At 48.8% G+C, this 10,793-nt stretch overlaps 1 protein-coding gene across 1 annotated transcript; it reads right to left on the bottom strand.

Annotated features, from left to right (window-relative positions):
* Positions 1 to 262: 262 nt before the first annotated feature.
* Positions 263 to 10,361, bottom strand: Ssrp1 (structure specific recognition protein 1). The gene is made up of 17 exons (XM_021192877.2): positions 10,157 to 10,361; positions 9,505 to 9,680; positions 8,929 to 9,114; positions 7,512 to 7,617; positions 7,043 to 7,233; positions 6,709 to 6,939; positions 6,475 to 6,578; positions 6,261 to 6,389; positions 5,841 to 6,062; positions 4,976 to 5,048; positions 4,460 to 4,598; positions 4,290 to 4,335; positions 2,883 to 3,012; positions 1,785 to 1,955; positions 1,592 to 1,680; positions 938 to 1,124; positions 263 to 727 (listed from the first exon to the last, which is right to left on the bottom strand). The coding sequence occupies exons 2-17, from the start codon at positions 9,556 to 9,558 to the stop codon at positions 659 to 661; spliced, it is 2,127 nt and encodes a 708-aa protein (XP_021048536.1). The 5' UTR covers positions 9,559 to 9,680; positions 10,157 to 10,361; the 3' UTR covers positions 263 to 658.
* Positions 10,362 to 10,793: the final 432 nt, after the last annotated feature.

Raw genomic sequence — 10,793 nt, 5'->3', positions numbered from 1 at the left:
AGCTCAGAGCTGCCACCGCTGCCCCCTCTGTTGGCTAATGGTGTGGAGTGGAACTATGAGAGGCTTCCTAATCAGATCAGCACTCATTTCTTGACTCTCAGGTGGCACAGTTCCACAGACAAGGGTGAAAACCAATGCGTGTCCGGCTGGAAAGGACACGATGTACCTGGAGACTTGCTTCCCAGCTGAGCGGGAGGGCCCTGCCGGTCAGGAAAGAGGTAAACACCACATGTAAAGTGGGAAAGGAGACATAAGGACATCGTTTCCAAAGTCAATTCCCTTTATTAAATTGTTTTCACAGACCAGAAATACAAAATAAAAGTAGAAATAGGCCCCTATTAGGAGCTACAGGCCTGACTTGGCATGACCCCTGCTGCAGCAACTTGAACAGGACAGGAAGCAGCTTTTACTACAGTCAGAAAGTAGGAAAGTAGGCCGAGGGCTTGGATCCTTCAATGCACTATGAGTAGAAGACAACATGCTCCTACCCAGTCTCTCCCCAGACTGAAAGGAGCCTTCCTTGCAAATCGCAGAGGTTAGGCTTGCTCCCTCAAAGCCTCAGGGCAGTGGAAGCCACCAAGACCAGTTACTCAGATGGCACAGAATCCAAGGACTATGTGAGAGACTGAAGCTGTGACAGGGCGGGAATTTCCTTCCTTTATTCATCAGATCCTGAGGCAGAGTCTTCGGAGCTTGGAGGGGTGCTGGCTAGTTCCTCTTCAGAGTCCTGAAAAGCAAAGTTCTCTTAGGGTAAATGTGTCCCAGCCAGGTGGGGAAGGAAGGGTTCCTAAGGCCTAGCTCTTCCTAGAACTCCTGTACTCACTAAAACCTCCCAAGTCCACCTGTCCACTCTAATTCATTCCTCTCAGACCAACAACAACTGACCTTACCCACCCAAGACACACAAAGCCCTCAACCCCCCACATTCCGACCGCACCTCGCTCCGCCTCCTCTTCTTTTTGCTCTTGTTCTCGCCGGAAGAGCTCTCATCACTGGACACAAACTCTTTGCTCTTGAAGCTGTCACTCAACTGCCTGGACGAAGACTTGGATGACGAGCCCCGGGAAGGAGTGGATTTTTTTTCCATCTTTGCTTTTACTTTCTTTTTCTTCTTAGACTTGTCCCTAGATTAGGAACATGGAAAAGAAGCCAGGTCATTAGGCTCTATTACTACATAGGCCATGTTTCTCCTAGCTTTAATGAGGACTTTTCCCAGTACTGGCCACACTATTCTCACCATGGCAAATGTAATGTCAGCCATCAGCCTAAAGGACAGGACCATACATAAGTACCCCCAGAAGAGCCAGGGTCACAGTCTAAAGCAACTCATGTGCAAAACTTACCGCACACTTTTGTTTTATTTAAAAGCTCATGTGGACTTTTTTTCCTGAACTATTCTATTACTTCAAATAAAACTGATCTAGGAAAATGGCCTATATTTATCCCCCAACCATACTTGGCAACGGTATTCAGGGATTTAAGAAGCACTACTCAAACTGCTGTCAAAACCGTGTACAATAATTCTCTATTCTGACCTGGAAAACACAATCTGCATTAAGCAGTTATTAGCCGTTTTGTTCCCAACACTCACCTTTTAGCCGAGTCCCCTCTTCCTCCTTCATACTCTTTCATGGCTTTCTCGTACTCCCTCCTAGCATCCTCAGCCTTGCGGTCCCACTCCTGCCGCAAGCACAAGTACTCCTTCAGACTGATGCAAGCGAGAGAGCGCCACACCCTGCATCCGTACAAAGCCCTCCTTGCTCCCCCCTCCCATTGCTGCTCACCTCTTTCTTCTCTTTGGACATTCCCTTCCAGATTTCGCCTGCCTTCTTGGAAAGATCTGTGATGCTGATGCCAGGGTGATCCGACTTGATCTTCTCGCGGCTTGCATTAAGCCACAACATGTACGCAGACATAGGCCTCTTTGGCGCATTTGGATCTTTACCCTTCTTCACCTATATAAGAAACCAAATGCCACCAGCCATTCACATCCCACAGCTATCCCAAGCTTCCCCCAAAGAAATGGGAAAGGAAGAGATGCAGGAAGAACTCAATAGACTTGGGCTACACAGGCAACAGCCCTAAGCCACAGCGCCAACTTTTTTCTCCTCCAAGAGATCCCCTGGGGCAGAGACAGGGCTTTTCTAATTCAGATTCAAAGACTCACATCTGGTGATGTGCTGAGGCTGAGCGACAACTGAGGGCTCAGTCCTAAACAGAGCACCTGTATCACCAAGGCCAAGGAAACGAGGCTAAAAGAGGGGACAGGTAGTAGGCAAGAGCCAGAGGAAGGGGAGGAGTGCTATAACACCATGCCCCCAGACCCAACTCGGCTGACTGCGAGCACTCACAACTAAAGGTATTTGCCCACTGGTATTCTACCAGAGATGGGAAAGGCATCTGTGAGGGCTTACTCCCTTGAAGGAGTTATGTGTAGTTAACAGTTGCTAGGAGCGCATGAATCATTTCCATCAGTGGTGTAGCCACTGGTAAGTTACTGATGCTCCAGCAACTAACCCTCTTCCCATGCTTACCCATTACACAAGCAATTCTTACTAAACTCACCAGAAAAAAAGAAAAAGAGGTACCAATTATGGAGCTGAGGGAGGGGAAGGGAAATCATAGTACACTAAATATATGTATAAAATTGTCAAAAAACAATAAATTAAATGAACAAAAAATAAAAAGCAAGCAAACAAACAAACAAACAACAACAACAACCCACCCCAGATCCTCAAGAAACAAAGTATCCTAGGACCAAAAAGAAAAACTAAGAAAACACCTACTAAAGCCATAGCCAGCCTAGGAAGAACAGCACCATCAACAGCATCTACAGGCAGCGAACAGGAGGAAGGAAACAAACACACACTCTCTCCCAGTACCTCAGAAGACTTCTTGCGGCTCTTTCGATCCTTGGCCATCTTGGCCCTTTTGAGCTGTTTCCGTTTCTTCTCTTCACGGTCACTGTCACCCTCATTGCTGGAGGAGCTGGCAGAGGCATTGCTGTCAAACCTGCCAGAACGAGGCTTAGACTCAGGAAAGGAAGGCAGGATGCAGAGACAGAAAGGGAATCTAGATATCTGCCCAGAAATAGCCAAGGGAGTCCCAAGGACAGCTTCCACCACCATTTGCCACCCCAGCCTCCTGCCCTTCACTAAGACAGCTTCAACATCCCTTCTCAAAGCAGCTACCACAAAAGGTAATTTGTTGACTCAATCAGTGACAAGCCAATGTTTCAGTGGGCTCTTCTGCTCTAAGGCAGGCTTTACTCTACTTCTGCCCTCCAAGACTGTATACACTGTCTCCTGCTGGCCTGCAGGACAACAAGTCTACTTCACCATTCCAGGTGGTCATCTCCTTAGTTTATACTACAATCTTTTCTGATAAAGAGACAGCCCTAAAACGGAGGAAACCAGCCAGTCCCTATGTCTGACTGTTCTGTCCAATAAAGTGCATCTCCTCTGAGCAGCCGCTGACACCCACCCACTGCTGAAAGATTTCCAAAGCACTTCATAAGCATCTGTGCATTAAGCTTTCTGAGCAAAATCAGTGGGCATCTGAAGGATATTCACCATTTGGTTTTGATTCTACTACCCAATCTTTCTGGATCAACAGTTCCAGTTTTCTGCAGGGAGAGAACTCATTCCAACTGCAGGGTCTAGGGGTGGTTCTGGTCCATCAGAGCCCTGCACATATGTATTATCTCAAGTTCAGGAAGGGGCAACTGACCAGAGACAACACTAGTCACTTGCTGTTCACCAGGAAGTGCTGCTAGCCACATTAAGCCTATCTAGCATTGTGAAAGACACAGACCATTCTTTCTAAGAATAAAAGCAGAAGCAAAAGATAGTTTCCCTACTATTTCTGAGCACCCAGATCCAGTAGTGCCTAAAGTCAACTATATCCCTATACTCTCCAGTTACATAAATTAAAAAAAAAAAAAAGCCACAACCCTGTAGAGCCAGGTTGGGCCACTTTCTTACAAGGACAAGCAGAGCGTTAAGTGACTGTCAGAAGTCCAAGGGTACTGCTGTCAGTTGCCAGGAGGACCCCTCACATGTATAAGCACAGCCTATTCCCATTCTTTTCCCATTCCTCTGGTTTCAAAGCACGCTGTGCACTAATAAGTTCCTGGGCACCTTCACAAATGCATCTGTGTATCGCTTCACTGGAGGTTACTTTTCCATCTTGGACTGGTGGCTAACTAACACTGGGACATGAGAACTGGTCAGAAACCCTTAAGTTTATAGGCCGTAATCTTATCCCTGTGAGGTCCAGTCAAAACTCACTCCTCTGCCACATCTTCTTCTTCTTCACCAGGATTGAAGGACTCATCTGAGAAAGAACAAAGAAGGAATCAACTTCCACTCCAGTGGAAGTCCCACCCTTTAGCCAGACACACAGCCTAGGCCACAGGTAGAGCCTGACTGCCCAGGCCACAGCAGAGAGGCTAGCCCACCAGTCTCTTCTCCTGAGTCATCGCTGCTGTCATTAGCATTCTCCTCCCGGATCTTGCCCTCCTCCTTCATCCTCTCCAAATAGGCATCATGCTGGTCTTCATCAGAGTCAGCATAGTCGTCATAGCCTGGGTTAATGCCCTAGCGAGGGAAGAAATGAGTGTCAGCCACCGTGTTCAAGCCAGCACTTCTGAGCACTCAAAGCACTTCCCCACGCCTGTGAAATCAGGAGACCGTGAGCCAGCGGGAATGTCCACACAGCCAACATGCAGGGCCTACTACACGGAGTTAATCCAAGCCCCTCCCTTTCCTGGCCCCATGGGGGTTCCTAAGAGGCTGCATAGACTGATCTAAGGCCATGCAGAGAGAACCTGCTCAGGAAGGGGAAGGAGCCACACGCACCTCTTTTTTCTATAAGGGTAAGAAGAGAAGAAAGAGTGAAAAAGAAGCCACCAAGTCTCTGCTCCTTTCTCCTCTACAGAAAGAACAGGAGAGAGGAACATCCTTCCCACAGATACCTCTTTCAGTCCTCGGTTCTTGATGTTGAGCTTTTTCGCATTGACAAAATCGAAAAGCTTTCCATACTCCTCCCTGTTGGGGGGTAACAAACAGCATTAACAAACGGTTGGGACCAGCTTAGGAGGGCTAAACCATGTTCCAATACTGTCAGGCTGGATGGGGCTACAACTCATGACTATACTACACAGGACATCAGTAGGTTAGATACTGCCCCGAAGAGTTCTGGGACAGAAAAGGCCAGCAGAAGTATAGCTAGTCACCAGGCAGGCACAGAGCAGGGCATTGTAGAAAAAGAGTTTCATCTTTTTACTGGTCTGCATTTCACCCTTCACAGGACTGTTATGAGGATTAAACAAGGATATTCTGTAAAATGTTAGCCCACAGCTGAGGACTCAATAAACCTTAGCTGCTGTGTTCCTGGGCACAGAGCTCATTCCAAGAAAGAGATAATACTCCCACCACGGGGAAACGGGCTAGAACCACACAAAGCTTTCAAAATATATATAAAAAAATAAAGCCGGACAGTGGTAGCACATGCCTTTAATCCCAGCACTTGGGAGGCAGAGGCAGATGGATCTCTGAGTTCAAGGCCAGCCTGGTCTACAGAGTGAGTTCCAGGACAGCCCAGGCTATACAGAGAAACCCTGTCTCAAAAAAACCAAATAAATAAATAAATAAATAACTTTTCTAAGGACAGAAAAAAGTGACGGATACATTTCCAGAATCTGAGTACTTAAAGGACCAGATCTCAGAGAAGCTGAAAGAAAAATTCAATTCAGCTAAGTCAGTCCAGTCTAGGCCGAGCTTCCCAGTAGATGTAGGGTTAGGATCAGGACAGCAGGAGTAACAGGAGGAGGTTCTTACCTCTCAATGCTGCTGAAGGTATACTGAGTGCCTTGCTTGGTCTCAATCTCAAAGTCGAAGGAACGAGTGGTCGTGGTGCCACGGGCAAAGTTGACAAAAGAGATCTCATCGAAGCGGATGTGCACGGGGGGCTTGTGCACATAGATGAAGCCCCGCTCCAGTGGGTACAGGAGTCCTGAACTGGCCTTGTAGGAGCAGGTGATACACTGGGCCCCTGAGTGCCTGGTGGAGGATGCAGGGAACCTTGTCAGCACCAACCGCAGCAGAGCCCAGGGGCAGATCCCACTAGGGGGCTTTGACCGAAGTGTTGACTGTCACAAGGGCACTCAGGCTTCTACTAGAGCGCACCCATCACAGGAAACATTTCTTTACTAAAGCAACACTTCCCACCTCAGCCCTATCCTCAGCCCATATTCTTACCCTTGGAAATTGCCTGGGACAGTGATTTTACGGTTGACAAGTGCTTTCATGACCCGGCTGACCATTTCATAGAGGGATCCTGACATGTTCTTGGTAAGTCGCCCCTCAAAGCGCTTTTCTACTTCTTCCCTACAAACAAAGCAAGATGAAGTCCAATGGCGGACTTGCCTCCTGCGTAAATAGTAGCAAGAAGGAAGTCCAGTGAGACACCCACTCATTCATGTTGAGAGTCAAGGAGATGTCCTCGTCCTTGGAGAAGAGGAGGATCAGGAAGTGGTACCGAGTTTGGCCCTGCTTGATGGGAGGGTCCAGGCTGATCTGAAAAGGACAAGTGGGCGAGGCTGCATTGAAACCCAGGCGACTGAACAATACTGACCTCTAGGCAGCGCAACCTTTACCTACTAAAAACTCAGGCAAAAACCAGGCACCCCATGAAGAGTTTGCTCACCACAAAGAACATCTGTCTCTGATCCTTGTGTGGTAGCAGGAAGAGACGGAGAACGGTAGTATAGGGGATCTTGTAGTCAAAGGTCTTGCCGTGCAGGTGCAGAAAGGTAGGGTAGATCCGGATATCGTATCGACCGCGAGGAGTCAAACACTGCAGCTCCCGGAAGATGCAGATGGCATCTCCGGTGGCCTGGATCACATCTGCCTTTGACAGAACATTCTGGGCAAAGGCCTGTGAACACAGGTGGGTATTCAAACAGCTGGCCTCTGCTCCCAGGCCAGCCAGCCAAAGTCTATTCAGCAACATCCACGAGCCCAACGTGAAGGAGCCTCACCTCCACAGGGTCCACACCATCTTCCTGCGTGGGAGGGACATAGAAGCGCACCTCCATGAGAGATACTTCAGCATCGTCATTCTGGTGGAATTCCAGGGTCACCTCATTCTTGCCTGTGGTACACTGGGACACATTGCTTAGGGGTATCTCAAAGACTGGTTGATCACCAATGTCAAAAGAAAGCAGCTGTCCTGTAAGGAAAGAGCTTGTCAAATCGAGGACTCCTCCCCAGTCTGCGGAAGCATTCCCACCAGTCCTGAGGCCCATGAGGTCAGAGGACTGCAGGAACTTTGTTCACACCGTACCAAAACCAGGCACAGTGCCTGATGGACCGAACATGCTGGATCAATCCATGCTAAACACACAAACTGAAATTAGAAATCAGAACCAAGGAAACAGTAAAGAAAGGTACCGTCTGAGGCCCTTCTTCACCCCACCTTCTCCCCAAACCTCAAGCTTCCCCACTCACCACCAAACTTCACTGTCCCCCAGTTCCAGCCCTTCACACACAGATCCTTCTCCATTAGCTCAAGGCGATAGTGAGTTTTGAAGAAGTCAGAGAGTTTCTCAAACTCCTGTAAATCAAACGGAGAAAGTACAGTCCTAGTTAAACCTCTGGGCCTTAACACCACAACCAGTCCTGAGATTCTCTAGTTAAACCTCTGGGCCTTAACACAACTAACCAGTCCTGTATCCTCCTCAGAAACTTCAGCTGGGTATACCAACTCCAAAACTGTTTAAAAACAATTTCCCTTTGTTAGTGGAGACTGTTTCAGATTCCAGATGCCCTCTGCCCTACTCTCAGGCATGTCCTTCTTCCAAACCTCTTCCCTTAACCTTTGTGCTTAAAACCTTTTAAGTGCTAGAGACCTGATGGCCCAGCAGTTAAGAGTACTTGTTCTTGCCAGAAGACCTTGGAGTCCTCCTCAGCACCCCACAGTGGTTCACAACTGTAATTCTAGTTCCAGCCGATCCAACGCCCTCCGAGCTTTGTGGGCACCGGGCGTGCGCGTGGTGCACACGCTAGCCAAGACTCACACAGATAAAATACTTTTTAATGAATGAAAATATTTTTTAAAGACTTATTTCTGCTGGGCGGTGGTGGCGCACACCTTTAATCCCAGCACTCGGGAGGCAGAGGCAGGCGGATTTCTGAGTTCGAGGCCAGCCTGGTCTATAGAGTGAGTTCCAGGACAGCCAGGGCTACATAGAGAAACCCTGCCTCGAAAAAAAAAAAGATTTATTTATTTTATATATGTGTATACTGAAGCTGTCTTCAGACACACCAGAAGAGGGCATCAGATCCCATTACAGATGGTTGTGAACCACCATGTGGTTGCTGGGATTTGAACTCAGGACCTCTGGAAGAGTAGTTAGTGCTCTTAACCACTGAGCCATCTCTCCAGCCCCTGAAAACATTTTTTAACAATAACAACAAAAACTGCTTGTTTTTCTGGGCCTCTGGCTAAGAGTAGTAACGAAACTTAAATTCCCAGAGACATGTTTCACCTTACTGAATTCCTAAACTTCGTGTAGGTGATCTTTTGATGAAAGTGAGTATTAAAACCAAGCAACTCAAAAGCAGCTCAAAATGGAAAAGCAAAATCCTAGAGCACCAAGCTAAGAGTCTGTGCCAGGACAGAAGGAGCAAGTGGAAACCATGGTAGAAAGATGGTAGAAACCCTTCTGGAGTCTAGGCACAAGACATGTGTACTGAATACAGAACACTGGTTTTCTTGTTCAATAGTCTCCAACAGCCCTGCTTCAAGGAACCCAAAGGAGCAGTGCCATGATTATCAGAGGAACGCCAACTGTCTCTAGAAGATTAAAAATAAACAAGACAAGGCAGTTACAAAGAGAGAAGGTCACAGAACAAGATCGCTCACCGATTCGCGGAAGCCATCGTACTTGTAGACATGCCCATTCTTTGTGAGCAGTTTAAGCCCATGGCCTAATGCTACCCGACGCCAGATGCCTTCTGTCAACTCCCCAGCCTGGATGTTGTCCACTTTGCCCGTCTTGCTGTTCTTAAAGATGATACCCTGACGGCTCAATCGAAGCCTCCCATCATTCTGCCCAAAATATAGACCCAAAATCAGAACAGGGTAGTGTGTAGTGGATCCTTTCGACCAATTACCCATATGATGCAGGATGGCCTGAGTATCAATTGAAAAGCAGGTCGTGGTGAAATCAAGTTAAAAGACATAAGAGACAAGTCTAGACTGCAAGCTTGGCTCTGGCATCAGAAACCCTGTAAGGGCCCGTTTCCTGGTGTTTTTAACACAAGGATTTAGGATACATGCAATCTCTTCACACTCAACATCTTGTAACTCTTGAGACTTTGCTGATGTTTTCGCTTGGGGGACACACTGATACATTGTTTCCAAAAGAGTAGTCAGAGTTAAGCTTTTTGTTAACAGATTCCAACTCTTTTCCCCCTCTTTTGCCCAAGCCATTCTCACCATGGACCCTTTCACCTCCTGGAAGATGTCGTTGAACTCCAATGTCTCTGCCATGTTCACCTGTTCGTGGTGGCCTGAGCACACAGCCCTAGGCTGCACCAGAGAAAACGAACCCTTCTCTGGATGCTGGGCCCCAGTTCCTGGTTAGGTGTGTGGATGTTCAGCAGGATGGGAATCTGAATTCGGGAAGGAGACTGATAAGCAAGAAACGACGCCACCTTACTCCGCTCACCCATGAGTAGCTGTACCTGGGATGTCTCAAGTTCTTTGCTGCCTGGGGTATCTTACTGACCGGCTCTGCAGGGCTCCTGAGGCCAAGGCCCAGGACCCTAGGTGCAGAACCAGGCCTATAGTGGCGCTTACACCCCAACCCGACACCCTCTCGGTACGTTCCACCGACAGGCACGGCAACAATCGGCGGAACCTGGGACCCGCTCAGAGAGCGCACCTCAACTCCGCTCAGAGGGTAGTGTCTTGATCGCCGAGACCCCACCACCCCGAGGCCCCCCGTGAAGCTACGTTTCTTCCCCCTTCTTTTAAGATGGATTCGCCCACTGCCCGCGAATTTGAACGCGGATCGATCCATTCCGATCGTCCCGCGGGGGGAGCGGGGCCCATGCACCCCCGGTGCCCGGGGATGGCGACCACCCACCTCTAAGAGCTGCAGCCTCGCGATGGCACAGTGAGGGCGGTGGGCTCAGGGGGACGCAGGGGAGGGGGTAGGGATGCGGGGGAGGGGATGCCGGGGAAGCTTTTCCCGCGTGCGCGGCCCCGCGTCCCGCCACCGGAAGTCGCGCACGAACCATAGAGAGGAAGACTTGGCTAGAACGGCATCCTCCGGGCCGACCAACGGGTACCGTCGCCTAGAGCCTAGAGCGTCCGTACCCCCTGGTCGGCTAAAGCGACGGGCTTGCTGTGGAGTCCCACGCGGCTGAATTCTTGACTATAAAACGGGAACGCTCTTTAGAAAGTTACAGGCTGCTCTTCAAAGACTAGACTCCGAAGGGAAATTATGCGGTTTTATTAGGCTTTCAGGTTTGTATGTTTGTTGGAACCATGCACGTCCCTCCCTCCTGTGAAATAATCTGGGAAGGAGTCTGTTGAACAAGAAAAATACAGAGGTGTGGCCAGAAATGACGCCCCCACTAGCTGCAAAGGGGATGCGGGTGTTGGTGATTGTGCTTGCTTTCCAGCTGTACCCTGGCAAGTACATCAGATCCTTTCTACAATGAGTTCACCTTCCACCCCCAACGCCATTCCCATCCATATCCCTAATTTGTGGGTTCTCA

This window comes from Mus pahari, chromosome 3, assembly GCF_900095145.1.
Source record: "Mus pahari chromosome 3, PAHARI_EIJ_v1.1, whole genome shotgun sequence".
NCBI lineage: Eukaryota > Metazoa > Chordata > Mammalia > Rodentia > Muridae > Mus > Mus pahari.
This window is presented reverse-complemented; position numbering and strand designations above follow the sequence as displayed.

What these genes read in the sequence shown, in the direction of transcription:
- Ssrp1 (XM_021192877.2), bottom strand. Translation starts at nt 9,558, where the DNA reads ATGGCAGAGACATTGGAGTTCAACGACATCTTCCAGGAGGTGAAAGGG. An exon ending in AGAGACAGATGTTCTTTGTG is followed by an intron (nt 6,579 to 6,708) that starts GTGAGCAAACTC and finishes TGTCCTTTTCAG; the next exon opens with ATCAGCCTGGACCCTCCCAT. An exon ending in GCCGCAAGAAGTCTTCTGAG is followed by an intron (nt 1,956 to 2,882) that starts GTACTGGGAGAG and finishes TTTCTTATATAG; the next exon opens with GTGAAGAAGGGTAAAGATCC.